The following is a 24843-nucleotide window of genomic DNA, read 5'->3' on the forward strand; positions in this document are numbered from 1 at the left end:
TCGCTGCCAGTGTCCCCTCTCCTCCCTGTCACCCCCTCGGTGCCGTTCACTTCCCATTCCTGTGTATTTCTGGGATGCAGATGGACAAATTCCTTGTCCTGGGCAGCACATGGAGCAGCATCCCTTGCACCAGCCTGGATCCTGCTGTACAGGGCAAAGGGGCAGTCAGGGTCCCACCAGCCAGTGTCCCCTTTGCTGTGATGGGGAATGCTGGATGTGCTTTGGGGGTGGTTTGACCATGGTCCAGGGATGCCCATGGTGCTTTCTGTGCAATGATGCACGATGTTGAGCACCCAACTGATGATGAAGGTCTTGCTTTGAGGGGGTGAACAGGAGGTTGTGGATGCAGGATCAGGGCAGGGATCAGAGACCCTGGGGTGGGTTTGGTGCATCCACTAACACCTCTATGGTCAGCCCTGGCTCCAGATGACTTTCTTATCACCGACTGCAACCATAAAGCAGGGAGCTGATGCCCACCATGAGCATCAACCCATAGAAGGCGGCAGGGACACAGGAACCAGCCAGGAATAGCCCCGGGAGGGGCTGATCAGATCGGATCAGAGATGGTCGCGGTGATAAAGGCGTCTTCAGGCACCGGCTTCCTCCCGGGCGGCTCCTATCCGATGGAAACTGCCCGTTTCCCCTCCACAAAGCTCCGGCCCCGGCACGGGCAGGGTCAGGCCTGAGGGTCCCGCATGGTTTATCCTGGTTTTGTGCCTTTGTTTGTTTAAGCTTCCTAGATCACAGGCGATAGCGGGGACGAGGCGGCCAGCGAGGCTCCAGCTTTAGCATCACAGACTCAAGCAGGTTAAAAAACCTTTAAGAGCATCAAGTCCAGCCATTCCTGGGGGACAATGATCCCCTTCGCTCTGGGTGCTGGTTGGGTTCAGGATGCAGTTGGGCTTGGGGATGCTGTAGGGAACAAAGGAAAATCAGGCCCCGTAACTTCACGGGGAAAGAGGATGGGAGCGGGTCCCCGTGCTGGTGGGAGAAAGGCAGGGATGGGGCTGGGGAAGGCGCTGGAAGGAGGGCGGGGGACGGGAGGAGGGTGAAGCTGCTGAGAAAAGCCCAAAGCACAGCCGCAGGCTGGCAAAAGGGGAAGCGGTGCTTCCGCATCCCACTGTGGGAACAGCTCTGCCGCCGGCATCCCAGCACCCACAGGAGGCACAGGGACGTGCTGGCACCCAGCAGCACCCCTGGGTCCAGGGCTGAGCATCCCCAACAGGGTGATCACTCCCTGATGCAAAGAGCCAGGAAGCCCCTTGGCTCAGCTGGGATGCTCCCTGCCACCCCCATGAGAGTTGGATGCAGGAGTGGGAGGGATGGCCAAACACATTGAGGTCATTCCCACAGCACCCATCCATGCTTCCCAGCTCCAGCACCATCAAAGCAACCAGGTTTAGAAGGCCTTTAGATGCTCGGGGTAGGAGAAATGAAGGATGTCCCCATTGGGTTTGCCTGGGAAGCCGGGAAGCTGGGTGGGAAAGTGCCTGGTGAAGGACAAGGGTGGGAGGAATGGGCTGAGGGAGAGCAACCAGGATGGAGCTGGGGCCCGGTGTGCGGGAGGAAGGGAGGCTGGCCATGGATGTGTGCTCAGCAATAGGAAATGCTTTATTAGCTGGGAGTGGTGGAGAGGAGCCAGGCAGGAAGAGGCAGTAATAAGAAGCATTTTTCTGACTTCTCCCACATCCAGACCACAAAGCGGCTGCGTTCGGATCACAGGGCCACCGGGAACAGGGAGCCGGGAGCTGGGATGGGCGGCAGGAGGGGAGCAGATCCATGAAGCTCCTCCAAGCCGGGCTGCACGGCACTGAGACCTGCCCCGGCTGAGCCGGCGCCACATCCCAGCTCCGCACCGGGACACGGATGCTGGAGGTGAGTGGGGTCCGGAGCTGCTCCGAGCTGTGTTTCCCCCTGGATTTATCCTGGAATCAGGATTTGGTCCCGTTTCCTTCGTGTTTGGAGGGACACCGGGGTTGACGTCAGGGTTGGCGGATGCTGGAATCGGGGCTCTGGCGGTGGTGGGAGCTTAGAGCTGGGTTTATAGCCAGGTCCTGGCTGAAGAGGTGGAATCGTACGTGGCTTCCACTGGGAGCCTGGAGCTGAGCTGGGAACTGGGGAATTTGGGTGGATTTGGCAAGGCACAAGAGGAAGGTGACAGCTCTTAGCCAGGGGCTAGAATGGTGGCGATGGGGCCACACTGGAGGATGCAACCGGCTTTGCTGCATGTGTGACCACACGCGTGTGTGGGGTCACAAGGAAATTCCAATTGGGAATTGGATCTTGTTCTGGAACTCCCCAGCTGCCCATCGCTCCCAGCTATGCCCCATCCAAGAGGTTCCAATTGGGAAGTTTTCCCTTCTGCTGCTGCTGCAAATCCCAAAGGATGGAAGGATGGAACACAGCAATGTAACTTGCCATCATTTCCCAGCCTGGCTGGGAAGATGCTCCAGACACTGGGAACGCAGCTCCAGAAAGGAGGGAGGAAGTCTGGGCACAGCGATGGAGGCACGGGGACTGCTTTGTCCCGGGATGTCCTTCCCATGGGATGCCAGGGAAGCTCTGGGTTAAGGTTTGCTCTTGGTTACGTTATTGCATGCAGAGCAAAGTTTGGGCTGAGGTCCTGTCCGCATTGTGATCCATGGCAAACATCCCACAGGCTTGGGAGTCTATGGAAGTGCCCCGGAGGAGGGAATTCACCCCCCAGGGGTTTTGGCTTCTCTTTAAAAGACACCTTTCACAAGGAGAAGCCGGAGCATCCCAGAGGCTCAGGGCACAGCAGCCCTGCTCCAGGGGATGCTGATCCCCAGCAGCATCCCACCGGGCACCCGGGACCAGCCCCGTTGCTGTTTCCTCCCCACAAGCACCACCCAGGCAGCTATTTTGGGGAGGAAAAGCCTGTTTGGAGCCGGGGCCGGGGCCGGAGCTTGCTCCTGAGGGCCGGGTTTGCGTGACTCCGCTTCCCCATCGAGGCCAGGATCTAAACAATCTTGATTCCTGTCCCGGCAGCCCTGGGCAGGGCTCCTTCAATTGCAGGAAACGGAGCCTTTGGCGTGTTTATGTCGGGAATGACAAAGAATGAGCCGAGGAGGGGCCGGGGAGCGCTCGGAGCCATGGAAAGGGGCAGCGATGCCGGCGGGGGGCAGCGGCGGCTCCGCCGTGTTTGCTTTGGCAGGGACGAGCCTTTGCCAGGGGCAGAAAGAGGCAGAAAACAGCGAAATTTCCCCCAAATCCCAGCTGGGGGGTGGGGGTGTTGGGAGGTTGGGATTTGGCCGCCTCTGCTCGTGTCATTGATAAACTCCATGCAAAAGCCCCCCCGGGACCCAGCCCCGGATCGTGGCCAGACGCACTCGGCGCCGGTTGGGGCTCTGAGCTCCGTCTGCACCTCGGATGCTGCCAAACCTGGGATCCGGGGCTGCAGATCCCATGAACGGCCACGGGGATGAAGGAGGGAGTTGGGGCAGCATGGACACGGTGAGGGCCCCGTTCCGTGGGGCTCTGTGTGGTGTTGATGCTGCGGTTGGGAGGTTCTCCAAGCTCAGGAGGTCCCAGGGATCTGCTCTCAGGAAGGGCTGTATCCAGGACGTCCGGAGCCAGACTCCACTTGGGAGCAGCACGTCCCACCTCACACCGCTCTGCCCACTCCATCGCTCCCCAGGTGCCCCTTTTCCTTCCCCAGCCCTGCAATAGGGACATGGGCGCTGCAGGGACATGTGGGAACACTGGGGGCCCCTCTCACCCCTCTGCTCCCGCAGGAAGATGCTGTGTGGAGCCTGCATCCGGGTGGTGCTGGTGCTGATGGCCATGTCCCTGTGCTCTGCAGCCGGTGAGTACCAACCAGGTAACGTGGTGATGCTGCTGTCACACATCAGGCTTCAGGCAAACCCTAGTCCCTTTGGGAATGTCACCACTTGCTCTGCTCCAAATAAACTTCTGCTGGAGCTCCCCTGGAGCAAGTTGGGGGGGGGGGGGTGGCAGATCTCCTTGGGGACCCCTATTGTCCCAGTGAGGGGCTCCCCGCCGTGACAGTGACCGGAGGGGATCTCAGTTCAATTCCTTCTGGTTCATCAGGCAGAGGGGAGATGGGAGCCTGCTTGATGCACGTGGCCTTTCCCAGCGGTGATGGTGAGGAGCTGGGAGCGTGATCCCAGGGGAAAACCACAGTGACCTGAGGACAGACCCAGGCACGGTGCTTGTGCAGGGAGGACTGAGGCAGCAGGGCTCATTGAGGGATGAGCCATGGGGCCACCAGCCCCACCGCTACCCCATGGCCATGACAAGTGGCAGCTTTTAGGCCAGAGGGGAGCATTGGGTTCAAGAGACTTTAGGACAGACGTCACTGTTCCCGAAGCCAGCAGCGTGTCCCAGGCTGGGCTGTGGGATGTCCCCATGGCACGACATGCCCCATCCCCTCTTGTGCAGATGAGCTGTTGTGCGCCTGCGATGTCCCGCACTGCAGCACGCCGACCTGCACGGGCAAGGTGTGCTTCGTCAGCAAGAGGAAGGAGGACGGGACCATCACCCAGCACCGGGGCTGCTTCTCCCAGCACATCCTGGAGAACTGCCACACGCCCGTGACGGAGCAGTACGGGATGAGGTGCTGCGACACCAGCATGTGCAACGCCAAGCTGGAGATCTTCCTGCAAGGTACAGGGAGCCCTGTGTGGGTGGAGATGTGCTTGGGCTCCATCAGGACCTCAAGGGTCACCAAGTGAGACAGGGATGTCCCTTCTTGGGCTCTCACCCACTGACCCCAGTGCAGAGCCACCCTCCTCAAGCACCCCCAACCCTCCCAGGTCCACCTTCATGCTCCCACCCATTGTTTCCCCCCACCCAGGAGAAGACACGCTGGGAAAGGTGCCTTCCCTGCCCAGCCTCCTCCTCATGATCTTCGTCCCGCTGCTCGCCCTCCTCCTCCTCGTGGCACTCACAGCGCTCTTCTGCTGGAAGGTAGCTCAACACCGCCACAACAAAAGTGACCTGGGGGACATGGACCTCATGCTGAAGGCATCTATGGTGGGAGACAGCACTTTGGAGGTGGGTGAGCTCCAAGTGCCCCAGAGACGTTGGAGGGAGGGGTCCGCGGGGTGGTTCTCGAGCTGACCCCACCACTCTCTGGCTGTGCAGGATCTGCTGAGCGATGACTGCACCACGGGCAGCGGCTCGGGGCTGCCCTTCCTTGTCCAGCGTACTGTGGCCCGGCAGATCACCCTGGTGGAGTGCGTGGGTAAGGAGAGAGGCTGCACCCACAGCCACCTTCCCCCAGTGATGGCATCAGAGCCAGGACCTGGGTGTCTCAGCCAAAACCCCACAGAGACCCCAAGTTCTCCCCCTGTGCTGCTGGTGGGATGAGGATGGGAGTGAGTGGTGGTGGGTGTCACTTGGCCAAGGTCAACTGATACCCTGTGATGCTCCACACCATCATGGGGGTGGGCAGAGGGGACCATGGCCATGGTGACGTGGTTCTGTGGCCATGGCAGGCAAAGGACGCTATGGGGAGGTGTGGCGAGGCGTGTGGCATGGGGAGAATGTGGCCGTGAAGATCTTCTCCTCCCGCGATGAGCAGTCATGGTTCCGTGAGACAGAGATCTACAACACCGTCCTGCTGCGGCATGACAACATCCTGGGTGAGCAGGGGAATGCGATGTGGTACCCAGGGATGTGGTACCCGGAGATGTGGTACCCTGGGAGTACAATGCCCAGGGATGCTTTGGTGACCCCGGAGTAGCTGCAAAGCGGCTCCATGGTCACAGTTCCTCTTCACATCCAGGCTTCATCGCCTCTGACATGACGTCGAGGAACTCCAGCACGCAGCTCTGGCTCATCACCCACTACCATGAGAACGGCTCGCTCTACGACTTCCTGCAGAGGACAGCCCTGGATGTGGAGACCTGCCTGGGCTTGGCCTCCTCCATCATCTGTGGCCTCGTCCATCTCCACGTGGAGATCTTTGGCACCCAGGGCAAACCTGCCATTGCCCACCGTGACCTGAAGAGCAGGAATATCCTGGTGAAGAGCAACCGGCAGTGCTGCATCGCAGACCTGGGTGAGATGGGGGGACGGGATGTGGTACCCCAGGGATGTGATATCCAGGGATGTGGTACCCCAGGGATTTGGTACCCTGAAGACGTGATACCCAGGGATGTGGTACCCTGGGGATGTGGTACCCAGGGCCATCCCGCGCCAGGGATGCAGCATTCTGCAGTCACAGCACGAGCATGGTGCTGACTGGCTCCATCATCTCAGCATTTCCCAGTTGGCCTTGCCAATCTCCAGGTCTGTTCCAACCCCAGTGCCTCTCTGATTCCCCCCTCAAGGGCTGGCTGTGATGCACTCCCAGGGCAGCGACTACCTGGACATTGGCAACAACCCCCGGGTGGGCACCAAGCGCTACATGGCCCCGGAGGTGCTGAGCGAGCAGATCCGCACCGACTGCTTCGAGTCCTACAAGAAGACGGACATCTGGGCCTATGGGCTGGTGCTGTGGGAGATCACCCGCCGCACGGTGGTGAACGGTGAGCGGCTCCGCGCCTGCTCCGGGCTCCCCTTCCCTCCTCTCTGCTCCTTTCTGTTCCTTTCTGTCCCTCTTTCCCTTCGCCCAGATTAGCTGTCAATTATAAACACTGTAATCTAGTGTCAGCACCCGGCTCCCTGATTAAAGGGCCCATTAGACTCAATCAGCGCTTTGTTTGTTCAGCGCTGATTAGAAAACAAGCAGCTTGGAGCTGCTGCTTGGAACCCGGCCACGGCCGGGACCTCCGGCCAGCGGGGCCTGGCTCGGGAGCACGGGCTTGGGGACAGGGACGGGGTCCCCAGCGCTGCGGAGGAACCTCCTGCCCTGCTCAGCGCCAGCAAAGCCCATTGGAAGCATTAATGGAAGGGGGAGGCGGGAGGTTCCCCCGGGCACTGTCTGGCCTCTGGATAATCTCATTTACCACCGCAGGGCTCCTTCACATTAATCATTTACCCCAAATTACCCAACCACGTGCAGGGGGTGCCCGTCAGTCAGCTGGTTTTAACCCTCACCCCCCATCCTGCCACTGCACTGCCCCACAGCATCAAGGAAAGGGGGTCCAGGGCACCCCAAGGTGCAGGAGCCACCCCTCAGGGTGCAGGGGGCCCCCATCAGAGAGGTTAAACCCCATGGACACACAGACATATGGAGGCACTAAGCTGAGATTAGCTGGCCCAGCGGGCAGGCTCGTGTGGGTCTGGTGTGGCACCAGTGCTGTGGTTGATGCAATTCCCACATGTACCCCACGGCACAGGGCAGGTCTGTTGTACCCTGTGCTGCGTGGGGCAGGGGGTGAGCCTCGCATCCCCCCAGTGTCCTCACACCGTTCCCCGTGCCCATAGGCATCGTGGAGGAGTACCGGCCGCCCTTCTTCGACGCCGTCCCCAGCGACCCCAGCTTCGAGGACATGAAGAAGGTGGTGTGCATCGACCAGCAGACCCCCGTGGTGCCCAACCGCCTCTTCTCCGACCCGGTGAGTCCCGGGGAGAGGCTGCCCTGATCCCATTCCCACCCCCTCCCATGACACCCATCCATGTCTTTGTGCCTGCACCAGGTTTTGTCAGCGCTGGCAAAGATCATGAAGGAATGCTGGTACCAGAGCCCCTCGGCCCGCCTCACCGCCCTGCGCATCAAAAAGACGCTGAAGAAGCTGAACAATTCCCTGGAAAAACCCAAACCGGAGCAGTGAGCGCCGGGCATGTGCTGGAGCATCCATGGGCTGCACGGGGAATGCTGGCAATGCCGACGCCGGGATGGCTCCTGGTCACAAGGGGAGGGTGTTTGCAGCCGCTGCCTTTCCCACCCCTCCTCAGGGGCTTTATCATTGGCAAGGAGGGAGAAAACAGGGAAAACGAGGAATCTTGCAGGCCTGTATCCATCATCCAGCGCCTGTCCATTGGGAATGGCAATGGTTGGCACCCACCCCATGGCTGGCACCCACCGCGGCACCGCAGGCAGCGGGCGCTGCCCCGACCTGCCTGCCCGGCGCGTTGGCAGCGGGAATGCCGCGGGCTCGGCGGCAGCAGGAATTCCCCGGCAGGGCTGTGGCGTTTGGGCTGGATCTCAGCGGGAGAAGCTGGTCCAGGGGCAGCGTCCCCCGGGGCCAGGTCCCGGGGGTCCCCAGGACAAGGAGCCACCGGCACCGAGCATCCCCGGCGCTGCAGGGATGCGCCGAGCGCCGGCTCCGGCAGCCAAGTGGCCTGATCCTTCCCAAGGAGCTCCCCACATTCCCCCTTTCCAAGCCCTTTTGGGCTTTGCCAACGTTTGAGTGTTTCGGTGCATCCTTGCGGCCAGCTCCAGCTCGCACCGCTCGCCACCATCCCCAAACCCACCCCCCGGTGAGGGCTGTTGGGCCAGGACTGTGATGTTCCGCAGCCCCAGCTTTGCTCCACAGTTATTTAATGATTAAGATTTAATATATTTAATAAAGTGTAAAGCTATTTGATCGCTTAAGAGCTGCCAAACCTGCCCCGTTGGGCACCGGGGCCACGCAGCAGGATGGGACCCCGCAGCCCGGCGCTTCCTTACGGCTTCAGTTGCTGCTTCGGCACCGTGTATCGCTCCGCATCCCGCAATAAACCTCGCTCCAGCCTCATCCCAACCCTCTCCCTGCGCCCCTGAGGGGCTGGGAATGCACCGGATGCTCCCGTGTGTTGGGGTCCGCACCGCCCGTGCTCCAGGGTGAGTTCGTGCTCCAGGGTGAGTTCCTGCTCCCAGTTAGGGACTGGGAGGAACTGGGAGCTGCTGGCCCTCGGTAGGGCTGGCAATGGGGCGACAGGTATGTGGGGCTGAGCAGGGCAGGGGTGCTCTGGCCAGGCGTGGCTCAGCAGCACACCCGCACACGCATGTCCACACATGCACAGCTGATGCACATTAAAATCATGTGTGATTGCAGGCACACAAATCATGCATGACTGCACACACATGTACATACGTGTACACACACACACACACAACCATGCACGGCGGCATGCACACCCATGACTGCACACACGCGTACATACATGTACATACGTGTACACACACACACACACACAACCATGCACGGCGGCATGCACACCCATGACTGCACACACGCGTACATACATGTACATACGTGTACACACACACACACAACCATGCACGGCCGCATGCACACCCATGACTGCACACACGCGTACATACATGTACATACGTGTACACACACACACACACAACCATGCACGGCCGCATGCACACCCATGACTGCACACACGCGTACATACATGTACATACGTGTACACACACACACACACAACCATGCACGGCGGCATGCACACCCATGACTGCACACACGCGTACATACATGTACATACGTGTACACACACACACACACAACCATGCACGGCCGCATGCACACCCATGACTGCACACACGCGTACATACGTGTACATACATGTACATACGTGTACACACACACACACACGAGGCCCGCCCCACCTGGGGGCGCGTCCCCTTTAAGGCTGGCCCCGCCCCCGGCCGCGCGCCGCGCTCGCCCCTCCCTCAGGCGCTGGCGGCCGCTCGCTCCGAGGCCGCGGCGCTCGCCATGGCCGCTCCCCCGCCGCCGCCGCCGCCGCCGCCCCGCGCCCGCCGCCCCCCGCCGCCTCCCGCCGCCCTCCCGCTCCTCGTCCTGCTCCTGGCCGGGGCTCTCGACGGGGCCCGCGGTGAGTGGCGGCCCCGGGCCCGGCCCGCACCGGGCACAACATGGCGGCGCGCCGCCCCGCCCCCGCCCGGCGCCGGGAGGGGAACCGGGGGGGATCGGGAGGGGAGGCGGGGGGCGAGGGCAGGAACCGGGCGGGGTGGGGGGGGGCCCTGAGGGGCTGGGGTTGGGGGGGGGCAGAAGGAATCGGGGTGATCCATGGGGGGGGGGGGGGCTGGGGGTGTCAAGGCCCCGGTGTGGGGCTGGGTCCCGGGTGTGAAGGGGACCCAGCCGGGGGGGGGCACCCCCTCTGTGCGTGCTGGTGCCTCGGAGCCAGCCCCTCGCCTTGGCTTGGCTGGGAAGAGCCGGCGTGTCCAGAGGGGATAACGATAGGAAACGGGATTCGGGGGATGTGAGGAGGGGGGGGGGGTCCCGGCCCCGGGGATGGGGGGGGGGACACAGGGGAAGGGGCACCGCGTTGTTGTTGTTGAGGCCTCAGGGGGTTGTGGCTTCCCCCCATGGGGCTGAGGGGGGCTCGGTGCTTGCTCTGGAACCTCTCGGGATGTGCGGGATGGTGGCTGGGGTTCCCTCGAACGGGAATATTGGGTTATAACGGCTGTAAATGGGGGCAAGCGCTGTGCGTTGGGGTTGGTGGTTCTTCCCCTGATGGGGATGCCGGGTGGCAGCTCCATGATTCTGGACAGCCGGGCCCTTTTCCCCAGGGATCTCTTGAGCATCTCCTGGTGGGGCTGGCAGCATCCTCGGCTTCCCGCAGCCCGTGGCTCTGTGGCTATCGGGGGCCATCTCCGCTTGGGTAACGCAGGGACCTGTTCCAACAGGAGCCAAACGTTTGTTCCCCTCCCCAAGCCTCTCACCCTTCGCGTTGTGTGTTCCCAAGCGGCTGCTAATAACTTTGTGTGTGCAGATCAGGACTTGTCAGCGGCAGCCAACGGCTTTAAACCCCACTGGGGCTGGAGGTGAGGGGTGGATGCCGGAGCCCTGTTGAATGTGGGAATGCAGACGCGCTTTAGGGAAGAGTGGCTCTGCTTTAAGAAGGAAAAGCCAGCCTGGGGAAGGTGTTCCAGCTTCGGTGTGTTAACGGCACCGATGCTCATCGCGCTTCGTATACAGCTGGTGTTTATGCCAAAGAAAAAGAAACAGGAAAGGGCCAGTTGACTGCGTGCATCTCCTGCAGGCTCTCAGTGCTTTGATACTGGGCTCCTATGGCTGCTTATTGCTTCCGCTCCGCGTGTGCTGGAGCTGTGCTGTGGCTGGAAGGTGGGAGCTCCGCCTGGTCTCAGGATGGCCGGGAATGGGGGCTCTAAACCTGGGAAGTGGCTGCTGCTGGAGCAGCCATGATGCTGCTGGCTGTGCTTGATCTGAGCAGAGGAGGGGAGCCTGGAAAACCAGCCTGATTCCTGTGAACCTCTGTGGGCATCCATAAACAGGGGAGAAACCAGGCCCCTGTGCTCCGTCCTTTAAGAAAGGGGAAAAGGTGCCTCTGCAGTGGTAGTTCCAGGGCAGGTTGGCTTTGTTTGCACACTTGAAAGGGGGCAAAGGAACACCGTGGCGAGCAGCCTTGGGCAGCTCTGATGAGCAACAGCCCCTTAAAGCCTTTACCCCGCTCAATCAGGCAAGCTCCGTGTGGGCCCTGAGTCCCATCTTGCAGCTTTCCAAGCAGGGCTTCTCTGACTGGAAATGAACACCAGGATCCAAGAAGCATTCTTGGACTCCCCCAGCTCTGTGGCCGGGCAGCTCCAGGTTTGCCGGTGGTGGATGCTCCGGAAACGGCTCTTGCGAAAGGGCTGAAGGGAAACGTCAGCTCTCGGAGCAGCAAAGTTCACTGGGTGGTGACGGTGGAAACCGGCTCAGCACCAGCAGGTCCCAGCAGCCCCAGGAGGAGCTGCTCCTCTCGAGGTGTTACAGGGGGGAAGCGTTGGTGCCGAGCACTGGAGTCAGGCCCTGGGCTGGGAGCGCTCTTTTGTCCTCTCTGGTTAAGCCGTTGGCTTTCCAGCCTCCCTTGCCTTGGCTCCTGAACCTGCATTTACTTCTTTTCTCACCCTTTCCTAAGGTTTGCTACGTAGAGATGCCCTGTGGACTGCTGGGTGTTGGAGAATAGGCTGCACATGGAGCAACTTGGGATTTAGGCTCTGAAAAAGCCAATGTCCTCAGAACACAGCTTTGGGGTTAAGCTTTGAGAGCTTAGATAGCGACCTGTGTGGTTTGCAGGACTTCTCCACAGGGTTGGGATGGGATGGGATGGGATGGGTGGCTTTTAAACTGGTTTCCTACCGAGTTAAAACACAAAAGAGGTGCCAGGACAGAGCCTGGAGAGGGGATTTGGAGCTGTGTGTCTCCAAACAGCAGCAACAGCAGAAATGTCAAGGCCTTCTTCTCATGAACCTTTTCATGAGGAGCCTCCTGTCAAGTCACTTCTTTAAGAGCCATTTAAGAGTCATTCCTTTTGTGTTCCTTGAGTAGATGCAGGGAAAGGTCTTCCCTTTCAAGGTGAAAGCACGTTCTTCCTGCCTTGTTTCCCATTCAGGCTATGTTTTGTAGTCAGCCATGGCAGGTTCAGCCTGTGCCAGGGGACTGCAGCCAGCTTGAAGAAGTTGGGACTCTTGTTTCCAACTTGAAATATCCCTGGTATAATTTTTAGTTCCTGGATGACTTGCATGGAAGTGCTTTTTTTCATAGGACTTGGTAGCTAATTTTAACTCTCTCATTTAGCAGCAGGGCAGGAGTTCTCAGAAGCACGAGCAAGGAGTGAAAGAGATGTTGAGATCCAAAAGGAGGAGGAGAAGGTGGTGGGGCAGCAAGATGTAGGGAAGATACTTGAGGTGATGGTGCTGTATCTACAGAAATCAGTTCTCAGCAGCTCCTTTTGTCAGGAGACAGGGGCACTGGGAGCATCCAGAAATGGCCTTGTGCTTGGTTTTGGAGCTGGTGAGTGTAGGTGAGTTGGCTCTGAGACTTGGAGGAGATGCCGGTGGGCCATAGGAAGGGACATCTCCTATGGAGGGATGTAGGGATCCCAGCTGCAGCAGGAGAACTGAGGAGAATCTGTTGGAAAATAAATGAAAGGCTTCCTCAGGGGCTTTGGGTGGCTCATCCCTGCCTTTGAGAGCGGAGGTTGTTCTCTTGAAGCCCTGCTCTTGGGGTGGTCCTGGTGAGGAGGAGCACAAAGAAGCTCCTGGAACAGAGCTCTGCTCCCTCACTGCAGGGGAATGGATTCTGTTCCTAACCTGCTCTTGGGCAAACCACTCTGTGATAAAGGTTATTCTTCCTGTCTTTCTTCCAGCAGAGCACATAGCAAAACACTGAAAGGGATTCCTTTCTTCCAAGCATGTTTACACATGCCCCTCTTCATTAGAGCATCTAAAGAAGCGGCAGAGGTACAAACCCAGTTGTTTTCCATGTCTCTTGCTGCAGCATTAAACCATCACGACCAGCTTGGGGCTCATTAAGTTGGGTGCAGCTCCTGGTCCAGAGTAAGGGAATCATTGTTCTTCCAGCCTCGGTTCCAACTTGGAAAAGAACAGCAGCTTCCAAGCCTGCAAAACTCTTTATCTGGTAAATATGGGGGTGGTTATTGGCAGTTTTACCACTGATCATCCTCAGGTTATTTATGTGAACACGTCTCCAGCAGGTAGGATTTAGCCCTGAGCAAATGGCATCTTGCAGAGCACAGCTTCAGGAGCATTGGGAAGATGGATTCCAAAGGGTGGTTAACACCATTCCATTGCATTTTGCTGTGGAACTCTTCTCCTGCCTGGCTGCAGAGACATCTTGACACACACAATCCTGGGCGAGAAGAGCTGTGCAAAATGAGCTCAGAGAGAATGCTGAGGAGAAAAAAGGAATGTTCTTTGCCTGTCAGAGCTTCATGTTTGAGTCTCCCTGGAGCCCGGAGCTCTAATCCACAGCCCCCACCTGCTTGTTTGAAGGCATTTGGGGAATACAGGTTACTTTTAATGGGGGAAAAAGGGCTTCACTGGTTTTCTTCCCTGCTGTAGCTAATGCAAAGGGACACCGATCCCTCTGTGACACAGTCAACTGCACGAGGGAGGCTGGAGCTGGGCTTCAGCTCCTACCCAAGGATCTGACCATCTTTGCCTGGAGGTTATGGCCAGGAACCCAACCCTGGGAGCAGGAGCAGCTCCTGGGCCCAGCACCGAGCCTGGACTGTGTTATGGAGGATCAGGAAGAGCTTTTGGCTTGTGGCAGTGCCAAGCAACCATTCCAGTCGTCAGGAAGAGCGGGGAAGACAGGCTCTGGGCTGGCTCAGTGCTGTGCTTGCTGTCACCTACCTGCTTGCTGTCACCTGCCTGGGATTGAATGGCAGTGAGGGTTTGCCTCAATATAAACCCCAGCCTGATCCAGCTCCTGAGTGAGAACAAAGCTTTCCTTCTGAAGAGCTGCAGCTTAATGGTAGGCTTGTTTAAACAGCTTCTTTGAAGGGTTGGGTTTGTCTCTGAGCAGATAGAGCAGGCTCTGCTGCCAGCTTGTGCGGCACCTTCCATGCAGACTCATCCCCGGGCGTTCCGAGAGGGGAACTTGCTGCCTGAACTGCTCTTTTGTTTCCCTTTGCCCCATCTATTTTCTTCAGCCCAGTCAGTTGCTTTTATTAAGTAGATTATATGTTCTGCTCAACAGGAGCTTTTCTTCCCCAATAGAAAGAATGCCATTGGCATGAAAACCACTTCAATTCACTCCCTGTGTCCTTCTGCTTCACCCAGGCGTCCCCGGCTGCTCCCATAGCACCCATGGGTTCCCTGGTGGGGGGCTCTGTGTATGTGTCAATCTTCTGACCCCCAAATGCTTAAGGAAGATATAGCTGTAGTGATGGTAGATGTAGATCCTGGGCTTTTCCATCAGACAGAGCCTTTATTCTCCCCTTCCTATGGGGGTTTGGAGGTGCAAAGCTAAGAATTGCTGTTAATAAGGGTTGTCTCAAAGGGGGACCATCACCACAAGGGGAAGTGAGGCCATAGCCCTCCTTAGCAGGAAACTACTGCTCAGATAAGGATCTTCTCGCTGTGTCCCTCTGCAGTGGGGCTCTGGTGGCATCCCTTGCAGGTAAACTGATTGCTTTAAGCCAAGCGATGGAACTGAGCAGCTAAAACCAGCTCCTCTGCTTCCCTTCCCAGAGCGATGCTTCCGTTCAGGCCAGATCCTTCCATCAGGACTTTACAAAACCAGTTTCATTGGTGCCTTCAAGTGTTTTGTTTACTTGTGGAAGGAGAAGTGCCACAGCCTAAATCTTGCCTTTGAGACCTTAGAAATGAGTGGAACAGGAACAAAGCGGAGTTTTGCTGGCTCCAAATCAAGCAGAAAAGAGCCGAAATGGTAAAGTGTGTGTGGTTTAAATACCTTTAATTTGTACTTTGAGTTTTGGAGAAGGGAATAAAGGAGATGCTTTAAAACCCTCTTTTAAGTACACTTGACGGTAGGAAGGTGCCCTGACAGCTCTTTCCTATCTCCCGTTTTCATATCATCTCCATGATAACCAACCTGTGCTACATTTGCTCATGTGGCTTTTTCAAGCAGCTCTTCTGGATCTTACTGGCTCTTTCCTGCCCTTTTCAATGCGGTGGTTCCAAACTTGCCAGCATCCGCATTTAGCCGGTGGGAAATGCAGCAGAGCCCACCTTGGGGCTGCTCAGCAGCTCCCAACACCAGCTAGGAAATGAAGAGCACGGTGGCCTTAAGTGAGGAGTAATGCCATTAGCCTGCCTGATGTCCCTGGGACACTGGTGATAAGAGCTAATGGGTGTCTTCCTCCTAACCCAACTCTGCGCTTGCCCAGGACCGGCTTATTCCTCCTCAAGCTCAAGGTGCTCCCAGCACTAGGAGGGTACCCATAGGCATAGAGGATGTAGCTTTTGGACTGGGCACAGTTCACTGCGGTGCTTGGGTTCTTCTTAAACCGCTTCTTTAGACTGTGTGTACCTGAAAGGCCCTTCCTGCAGCGGGTGAGGGATGTTCCTGGATCCCTGCGGGCAGGCTGAGAGCTCGGGTGAAAGCAGGAGAAAACCCCGCAAGCAGGCCTCCCCCTGCTCCTTGCCACTGTCGTGTTCCCTCTTTGTTCCCAAGGCTGAGGATTCACTTACAGTGTTCCAGCTTGGGAATAGCACAATGACAGCTGGGAGGTGGCAAAATGTGGGAATCTGCCTCAGAGTTTCTCTTTACCCAAAGAATCTTCCTGGAGAGCAGGCAGAAAGCCAGGAATTCATTTGACCCAAGGTAGTGTCTGGGATGAGGGCAGCAGTTACTAAATAAGTGACTGGGCTGGCTGGGTGTAGCGTGCTTGGCTGGTGGAGTTGGTTTGAATTGGGGTTGGTTTGCATCTGCCAAGTGCTTGTCTCCCGTGAGCTGGGGTGGTCGTTGCTCCCTAACCCCTCCTGGGCAGCTCCTCGGTGGAGCCGAGCAGCGAGTTGGGTGAAATCAAGTCTGTCGGGTTGAGTAATGGTTGTTTGGAGGGCGAGTTCGGAGCCTGGGTTGGGTTGGGAGTGGAGCTCTCCGATCTAGCCTAGATTGCAGGGGTGACTTGGGGCATCGCCGGTTGTGGTTGCAGCAGGGTCAGGCAGAAGGGCTGTCTGGACAGTCAGCTGCTTCCACGTGGTCTGGCCTTCGCTTGGGTTCTTGCAGGGCTGAAACACTGAGCATGAACGTTCTGTTCCAGTTCTTCCTGAGCCTAAACCCAGCCAATTCCCTCTGAAACAGGAGGGGGAAAAAAAAAGGTTTTCTCTTCTTGGAGCAGTTTCTCTCCAGTGGGTTTTAAACTTGCTTTTGCTTTGGGTACTGCAGCTCTGACATGTCTCTGCTCCAACTGCAAGCAAGCAAACTCCACGTGTAATACTGATGGTGCTTGCATGGTCTCGGTCTTCAACCTGGATGGTGTCAAACACCATGTCCGGACCTGCATTCCTGAGGCAAAACTGATTCCTGCTGGGAGGCCCTTCTATTGTCTGAGCTCGGAAGATCTGCGTAACACTCACTGCTGCTACTCGGATTTCTGCAACAAGATCGATCTGATGGTTCCCAGTGGTAAGCAGGGAGCTGGAGAAATGGGATGTGGGAATAAGGAGCTCTCGGCCCTGATTTCACTTCTTCCCTTAGGTTGGAGCATTAGTTTTATTTCCTTGTTATTTCCACATTAAGAGATCAAACTGCTTCAAATGAAAACCTGAAGTTGCTTGAACTCCCCCCGTGTCCCCACATGATGAGGCTGGGCTTTAGGGGAGGAAAAGCTTCCAAAGTCTGGGGGTTTTGAAGTTTCACTGCACTCTGTAGCTCCAGCTTCTCTCTGCTGACCAGCCCTGCTGCTGGTTTCCTCCCAGGCCTCCAGAAGCAGCAGCACCACATTCATCTCCAGTTAAATACAAGCTTCTGCTGCGTGATGCTTTGTGCCTGCAGCAGCCTGTGGTCACTGGCCGTAGCTCACATCCCATTCCTGGCTCTGAGTTGCACTCAGATCTGCCTGGTTTTATCAGCAAGAGTTGCTTTCCTTCTTCCAGGCCTGCACATCCTGTCAGTGCTGAAGTATGGGAACGTTGCAGCAGGTTCAGAAGTGTGTGGGATGGAGGGGTGCCCGGCTTCTGAATACACAAAGAGGAAGCAGCTTTGCCTTTGAAGGGAGGGTGTGGGAAACGTCTGCTTCTTTCTCATTCCTGGGACACAGGGGGCACGTGGTACTTCCTCATAGCTCCTTACCCTCCGTTTTGGGCTGCTATTTGGTGTGTCTCGTGTGTCCTCCTTGGGTACAGTGGGGAAGTCTTATCTGGTCTCAGTAATACAAGTAATTGTTGTCCTCAGGTCCAAGTCTTTGCTGTTTGTTACAGGGGGAAAGGGAAAGAGGGAGAAATGAGTCCTTACTGACTGGTTGCTTTTTCTCCCACTTGGAGAAGTCGAGGGGAAGGTAAAATACAGGCTTTTGAAGCAAATGCAGCCAGGAATGGGCTCCTGCCCTCTGCTAAATAGCTGATAATGCCCGATGCCACCATCTCTAGAAGTATCTTTTCTTCTCCTCCCTTTCCTCCCAAGGACACCTGAAAGACAACGAACCCCCCTCGAGCTGGGGTCCTGTGGAGCTGGTGGCAGTGATTGCTGGGCCCGTCTTCCTCGTGTTTGTTGTCATGATCATCGTGGTCTTTGTTTTTCACCACCACCAACGCGTCTATCACAATCGGCAGCGGCTGGACATGGAAGACCCCTCTTGTGAAATGTGCCTTTCCAAGGACAAGACCTTACAGGATCTAGTCTACGATCTCTCCACCTCTGGCTCTGGCTCAGGTATGAAGATATGACTGGAAATGATGAATGAGAACTTGTCATGGAGTGGAGAAGTCTCTCCTGGGCTCCTGGTTGCCTCAGCTTTGCCTGGCTGCTAGGCTCTTGCCTCATCAGCCTGTTGAGGTTGCCTTGGCATGAGTAATGTGAGGGCATGTTTTAGGTAGACACTGTCAATGTTCAGTGCTTAGGCCAGATCAGAGGAGTAGTTCAGCTCCTCCTCAACTCCTGCTGTGCTGCTGCAATGAGCCCTCCTTCCTCCAATCCCTTCTCCGTAGGTTTGCCCCTGTTTGTCCAGCGAACCGTGGCCCGAACCATTGTCCTGCAGGAGATCATCGGCAAAGGCCGCTTTGGGGAGGTGTGGAGAGGCCGGTGGCGTGGAGGAGATGTGGCTGTGAAGATCTTCTCCTCTCGGGAGGAGCGTTCCTGGTTTCGGGAAGCAGAAATATATCAAACTGTGATGCTGCGCCATGAGAACATCCTGGGATTCATCGCTGCGGATAACAAAGGTAAAAGGGGTCTGAGAGCAAAGACTTCCTCCCTGGGCAGGCTGCTCGTGGAAGGTCCATCTCTTCACTTGGGTTTACAGTGAAATGGTTCAAGGATTGAACCTAAGAGCTGCATATTTGAATGTTCTGTGCCGAAAGATGGGAAACTGCTGCTCGTGGTGAGCAGCACGATGAGGCTCGAGCTGCACCTTCAAGTCCTGTTTGGCCTTAAAGTTTGTTACCCTCTGGGTTGGCTGTTGAGCTGCAGCCTTACCCTTATCTCTGTCCCCAAAAGCAGAATGCTCTGTGGTTGTGTGCTGATCACAGTGTCTTTCCTGCTGCAGATAATGGAACATGGACTCAATTGTGGCTCGTCTCTGACTACCATGAGCACGGCTCCCTCTTTGACTACCTGAACCGCTACACAGTGACCATCGAGGGCATGATCAAGCTTGCCCTGTCTGCTGCTAGTGGGCTGGCCCATCTGCACATGGAGATTGTGGGCACACAGGGTGAGAGCTGGAAAAGGTGCTGGGGGTTCTTGAGGAGAATAAAGCAGAACTGGGGAGAGGGACTAATGTGCTGCACAGTGAGCGCTGCCTGAGTCAGCCTGGATTCGTCTGGTCAGTACTGAGCAGAAATGGACTGATGGCTTTGGCTGCCTGCAAAGTGGGGTAGCATTTCATCTCCCCATCCTAAAATTAGTGCTGAATTCCCAACTCCTTCCAGCCACATCATCGTGGCTGATGCCTGGGAGGATGGAGTCGATGTCCCTCTTGAGGCCTCTGAATGCTACTGCATCAGTTGGCACCACAGCGTGGCAGCTCTGCTCTCATCCAAACAGGAAGATGTGTTGCAACACTGAGTTTAACTAACGCCCTGAAATCCGGTTCTGCCTCTGCACCACGTTTCAGCAGACCTTAACCCCTGCTACTTTCTATTTTGCTCTCTTAGGAAAGCCGGGGATTGCTCACAGAGACTTGAAATCAAAGAACATCTTGGTGAAGAAGAATGGCACTTGTGCCATCGCTGACCTCGGCCTGGCCGTCCGGCACGATTCTGTTACGGATACCATTGATATTGCACCAAACCAAAGGGTTGGAACCAAACGGTAGGAGAATGGTTTTGTGTTCAAAGGTGGCAGAGTGCACCCAGCAAACACCAGAGCTGCTGCTTGAGCATCCCTGGTTAAGCCAAGGGATCTCATATTGATGCTGAAGGGATGTCAGCACCTTCATCTCCAGGTGCCATCGAACTGAAAGGTGTTAGGGTTACAGAAACCTAGCACCAGGGAGCTCAAACAATACTTGACAACAAGCTTGGCATCCTCAAGAGCCTTTTGTCTGGAGCCTGATGTGCTTTTGGATGTTTTTAACCTCTTTCCCAACTTGCTATTGTTATTTTTTCACTCTGTTACACCATGGGGCCCAGTTTGACTGCTGGAAAGTGCTTTGTGGGGCAAACTTGCCATTAACCATCTTGCACTGAATCTCAGAGTGAAGCTGCTGTTCCTTTCCTCTTCTGCAGGTACATGGCACCTGAAGTCTTGGATGAAACCATTAACATGAAGCATTTTGACTCATTTAAATGTGCCGATATCTACGCCTTGGGCTTGGTCTACTGGGAGATTGCTCGGAGGTGCAATGCAGGAGGTAACACCCTTCATGTCCCCATGCCAGCAGCTCAGCTCCCTCCTGGCTCTCCCAGCCTTGCTGTTCCTGTTGATAGGGTCTTTGAGGGACCTTGCTTGAGGGAGAACAGGGCTGCAGGAGGATGTGTCACCACTGAGGGAGTTAAGCGCCCCAAGAGTGCTGCTAGGAGAGGCCTGTGAGGGTTAATGCTCTCAACTGGTTGCTGCTTATCCTTTGGATGGATGAAGAAATGGTGATGCCCATTTGGGAGGTGACTTTCTTCCCCTGAACCAGCGTAACTGAGTGTGTTGGCATGGCCAGGCAGGCAGGACACACTGTGCTGTGTGATGGAGCTGCTGCCCCGGTGCTGGAGGTGGTGATCACAACGCTCTGACTCCTCCACTTTGGGGCAGCTGCATTTTATTTCCCTGCATTTTTCTTGTAAACTCAAATCCCAGACTCTTCATTTCTCTTGGAAATAACTGCAAAGCATTGACGCATCCCAGCAGTGAGTCATGTCCAACCCAGTGCTGGGCTGCCTCCAGTGAGGCTGAGCCGATGAGCCCAGGAATTGCATTTCCCCTTCTCTGCCCTTCAGGTATCCACGAAGAGTATCAGCTTCCCTACTACGACCTCGTGCCCTCTGATCCTTCTATTGAGGAGATGCGGAAGGTTGTGTGTGATCAGAAGTTACGGCCCAATATCCCAAACTGGTGGCAAAGCTACGAGGTAAGGGCCGCTTCCATCCTCATGTCCCCTTCCCCTCCATAAGTGAAGCTCCAGTTTTAGGAGGCTGTATCAGTGTCCAGCCTTGCAGCAGCAGCCTGGCAGTGACTTGGGGTAGGGGGAGAGGAGAACCGCTGCCATCTGCCCTTGTTTCTTGCTTAGGCACTCCGGGTGATGGGCAAGATGATGCGGGAGTGCTGGTACGCCAACGGAGCGGCACGGCTCACCGCCCTCCGCATCAAGAAGACCCTCTCCCAGCTCAGCGTCCAGGAAGATGTGAAGATCTAGGCCCTGAGCCCCAGCAGGAGGAAACTGCACAAAGCTGCCATGCTAGAGTAGACGTGTGATGGAGGCCTACCTCGTGTTTCTGCCCAATCTACTGCTACCAACCAGACAGCGTGACTCCAGGCTGCTAGGTGGGGTGATGGAGCCTATGGCATTGCTCTTTTCCCTGCTTGGGTATGAAACAATCCGAAACCTTTTACGATCACCTCCTGAGAGCGTGAAGACTTCCTAGAGAGGGATTTAACCTGAGGGGTCTCAGCCATGATCAGAACTCTCATTTCTTTAATGGAAATCCCTGTAAAGTTCACCCATGGGCCGGGACTGAGGCCGGGTGCTGGGAGTGGGAAGGGAAAGGGAAGGTTTCCTTGGCCGTGCTCGGAGGACTTTTTCCAGGGACTGGCACGTTTAATGCAGCAAAAGCAAAACTCAATGGTGCTCCCCTCTGAGAGGCTGAGCCTGAACAGTTGATCAGCTTCGCGAAACTCCTTTCCCTCCTTTGTCTTCAGCTTGACAAAGCAAGGCGAGAAGAGCGACGTGTCTGCATGCACAGCGCGTCCCCTCTGCTGCTCAGCTCCTCCTGTAGACGTGCAGTGTCTGCCCGTAGGCTGGCTCATCCCCTGTCCGTGCTTCCTGTGCATGTGCAACTCTCTCTCGAGTGTCCTTTCCTTGAGCTGTGCGCGCTGGTGCTCTCCTTGTTGAGTCGTGAGCATTGTCTGCCTTGGACAGGCTGCGTCGAGCCAGCCCTGCTGGGTGCTGGGGCCCTGCTGCCCCTGCTGCAGGTTCTCTCACTGCCACCCCTCCCTTTGCTAAGACAAACCACACGAGGAACGCTTTGCTCCTGGAATCCAGGGCGGGGGGTTAGGTCTTCAGCCCCTGGGGTTTGTAATTCAGGGTGGAAAAGAGAGACCTGGGCAAGGGAAAGAGGTGCCACGGAGCCGCACTGGGGATGGGGAAGGGGCAGTGCAGGAGTGGGGAGTGCCCAAACCAGACACAGGGGCCAGGGGTGCTCTGCTCCTCCTGTGACCCACTCAGGAGCTGACACCGGGCTGTGGGGCTGGAAACCAATGTCCATCATTTTACTCTCCATATATAAATAGCTCATAACCTGGAAGTGGCTGTGTATAACGTGGGGGGGGGGGGATCTGCATGATTTTTCCTTTGATGAAATGTTGATTCAGGGTCAGGTTAGGGATGGGTGACTGTTGCCTGCAGCAGGACCTGGCAGGAAGGGGAGGTGTTGTGCTGAGGGCTGGTTAAAGGCAGCCTGGGCAGTGCTGGGCCGTTGGTGTTAGGTCAATCTCTGCAGTGCATAACTCTGAAGCCATAACTTTTAACTGGAGTGGGTTTGATTCTTATTTTTTATGATGATGATGATGATGATTTTGTGGGAGGGGCTGGATTTTAACTTTTTTGAACTATTGCTACTTCTTTCTACGAGAAGAAACCCCCAAATCTCTCCTTGTTACCTCTTGTTTGTAAAGAAATCACTGCAAAAAAAACCCAGAAAAAAAGAGAAGAAACCAAATGCACCCAGCTCGATTTACACTGGAACTGCTTCTGCTCAGCCCTTGCTCCTGCTCTGTGCTGAGGCTTCATCTCTGCTCCTCCCGCCCCGGTTCACTCTCTTTGGTTTACTCTCTTCTTGCTGCCTGTGTGTGTCCGTGTGTGCGTCCTCCCCAGGCTCCCTGTCTTGTCTGTGACTTGGTGTCAAGTGAGGAGTTTGGGGGTTTTACATCGTGGTTTGAGCCCTTGTGCATCCTCCCGGGTGGGGGTTGGTGCTCAGGAGGCCTTGGAGCAGTCGGGGGGTTCCCTGGTGAGGTTTGGAGCAGTTGGAGGCTCCCTGTTGTGAACTTGCAGCTCCCTCCCCTGGGGTTCTCTGTCAGAACTGGGTCTCCCTTAAGCAGCCCCGTGTAGAAACCGAGGTGGTGCCGCTTCACGAAGCCCCCAGAGCCTCTCCAGCTGCTGCACCAGGGCCCTGGGGAGGAAGAGGAGGATGAGGAGGTCGTAGTGACTGTGAACTGCCATAGGAAAGCCCACAGCGCCGGCAGCTCCATCAGGCCCCTGCTGCCCTGTGGGCTCTGTGCCCCGTCCCTGCTCCCTGTGCCGGCTGCTGCCCAAGGACCAGCTCAGCTCCAGGACTGGCACTGACTCACTCGCCCCATCCAACTGTAGCCACACATGCATCTGCCTCAGCGCTAAACCAAACAGCAGCCGGAGGAGCCCCAAAGGGTCCCCTGTGAGCAGGAGGAGCTTGGTGTGTGGAGAGATGCCATCGGGAGAGGCTCCCTGCGGAGCACCCGAGGTGGGAACGCTGATTATGTAGCATTTAAACAGCACTTTCCATGCAACCACGTGCCGGGGAGGTGCGGTGCTGACGGAGCTGACTGGGACCAAGCATAGGAATCACTGCCCGGCTCTGGGATGTGCCAGCTCCAGGCAGTTCAGGGGATGAGGAGGGGGAGATGTCGGGTACCACAGGGCAGAGGTACGGGCGAGCAGGGGTACGCTGGCTTCAGAACCCATCTCTTGGTACTTCCCTGCCCCTTTTTGGTTTGGGTTTTGTATGTTTTATTAGCAATGGACTGTAAAATAGCCACTTAGACACTTTACCTCCAGTATGCAAGTGTAAATACAGTGTAAGATAGGAAATCTTTTTGTTTAATATAAACCGAGGCTGTCGATTTCTGCTGTACATGATTAAAAGGTTGTTTTATTCACGTCAGGTGGTGGAGTCTCTCCTGCTTTGCTCCATGGGCTCCGGGGTGGAGGGCTGGAATCACCTCCTGGGAATCCCGCTGCCCAGATCCTAAAGGTGGGGATGCAGAGGGGAGGATGAGGCAGGGTGGGATTCAAACCCAGGCAGGGGTGAGCAACTAAGGCCGGGCTCCCTCTCCAGGGAATGGTCACTGGGAAGGAGGAGGTCATCAAGGGGGAACAAACCTGTCTGCAACCTACCCCGTGTCCCTGAAGCGTCAGCCCTGTCCCCGCAGTAAGGCGCTGCTGCCCCCGGAGGGTGCGAACGGGCTGGGGAGCGGCCGTTCCTCACCCCGCTGCCTCCATGGTACCGAGCGAGCGGGTGCTGCCGTCCTGTGGACAAAGCTGGGTACTGCAGGTGGTGTCTGATGGAGAGGCGCGGCGTGGCGCTGAGCGCCCTTTGCTGCTGCCATCCTGTGGACAAAGCTGGGTACTGCAGGCAGAGGGGAGGCGCGGTGTGGCGTTCACTGGAGAATCACTTTGCAAATTCCTTTAGTAACTCCCGAAGCATCTCAGGGTGTGAAATAATGGGCTTCATCCTCCTGTGTTTCCAGCGCTGAAGCACGCAGACTACCTCATTTGGACCTTTGGATAACTAAGAATAGCTTTGTACCAGGAATGGTTAAGTGCTACTTTCTTTTGATTGGCCTTGTCTTGTGTTTTCCACCCCTTTCCCCATGCTGAAGATGGACAGAAAGGTCTAGACTTCTAGTCTTTCCATTACTGAAATGGAGTAGACTGGGCTGTGTGTGTGCTGTGCACCTCTGACACTCACCTTATCGGAGTGATCCCATGCTATGCAATGCATCACTGCTGGTTTACACTGCTCAGCCCTCCGCACTGTTGCTTTATGCTTAAAAAGCAAATCCAAAGCCAGATGAGGAATCCTGCATCGTTTATTCTCTTGGGAAACAAGCAGCTCGATGCCTGATTGAACGTGATGGTTTGGATTCAATGAATCATTGTCTTTGTGTCGTACAGATCTGTGTTTCCAGT

General features: G+C 56.4%; 2 protein-coding genes across 2 annotated transcripts; both read left to right on the forward strand.

Annotated features, from left to right (window-relative positions):
• Window positions 1–1693: 1693 nt before the first annotated feature.
• On the forward strand, window positions 1694–8467 carry ACVRL1 (activin A receptor like type 1). The gene is made up of 10 exons (XM_065659497.1): window positions 1694–1875; window positions 3756–3826; window positions 4423–4647; window positions 4838–5037; window positions 5128–5227; window positions 5481–5627; window positions 5771–6046; window positions 6318–6515; window positions 7357–7487; window positions 7569–8467. The coding sequence occupies exons 2-10, from the start codon at window positions 3760–3762 to the stop codon at window positions 7701–7703; spliced, it is 1479 nt and encodes a 492-aa protein (XP_065515569.1). The 5' UTR covers window positions 1694–1875; window positions 3756–3759; the 3' UTR covers window positions 7704–8467.
• A 1120-nt stretch (window positions 8468–9587) lies between these two features.
• Window positions 9588–23815, forward strand: ACVR1B (activin A receptor type 1B). Its single transcript, XM_065659482.1, has 9 exons — window positions 9588–9696; window positions 16482–16721; window positions 17718–17966; window positions 18242–18472; window positions 18796–18963; window positions 19406–19562; window positions 19979–20103; window positions 20681–20811; window positions 20971–23815. Exons 2-9 carry the CDS (start codon window positions 16547–16549, stop codon window positions 21094–21096), a joined length of 1362 nt encoding a protein of 453 aa, XP_065515554.1. The 5' UTR covers window positions 9588–9696; window positions 16482–16546; the 3' UTR covers window positions 21097–23815.
• Window positions 23816–24843: the final 1028 nt, after the last annotated feature.

This window comes from Lathamus discolor, chromosome 23, assembly GCF_037157495.1.
Source record: "Lathamus discolor isolate bLatDis1 chromosome 23, bLatDis1.hap1, whole genome shotgun sequence".
Lineage (NCBI taxonomy): Eukaryota > Metazoa > Chordata > Aves > Psittaciformes > Psittacidae > Lathamus > Lathamus discolor.

Bases quoted from the DNA above. Each gene is read 5' to 3' on its own strand.
- ACVRL1 (XM_065659497.1), top strand. From the start codon at position 3,760: ATGCTGTGTGGAGCCTGCATCCGGGTGGTGCTGGTGCTGATGGCCATG. The intron at 4,648-4,837 runs GTACAGGGAGCC...CCCCCCACCCAG, and splicing joins GCTGGAGATCTTCCTGCAAG to GAGAAGACACGCTGGGAAAG. The intron at 5,038-5,127 runs GTGGGTGAGCTC...CTGGCTGTGCAG, and splicing joins TGGGAGACAGCACTTTGGAG to GATCTGCTGAGCGATGACTG.
- ACVR1B (XM_065659482.1), top strand. From the start codon at position 16,547: ATGGTCTCGGTCTTCAACCTGGATGGTGTCAAACACCATGTCCGGACC. The intron at 16,722-17,717 runs GTAAGCAGGGAG...TTTCCTCCCAAG, and splicing joins CGATCTGATGGTTCCCAGTG to GACACCTGAAAGACAACGAA. The intron at 19,563-19,978 runs GTAGGAGAATGG...CCTCTTCTGCAG, and splicing joins CAAAGGGTTGGAACCAAACG to GTACATGGCACCTGAAGTCT.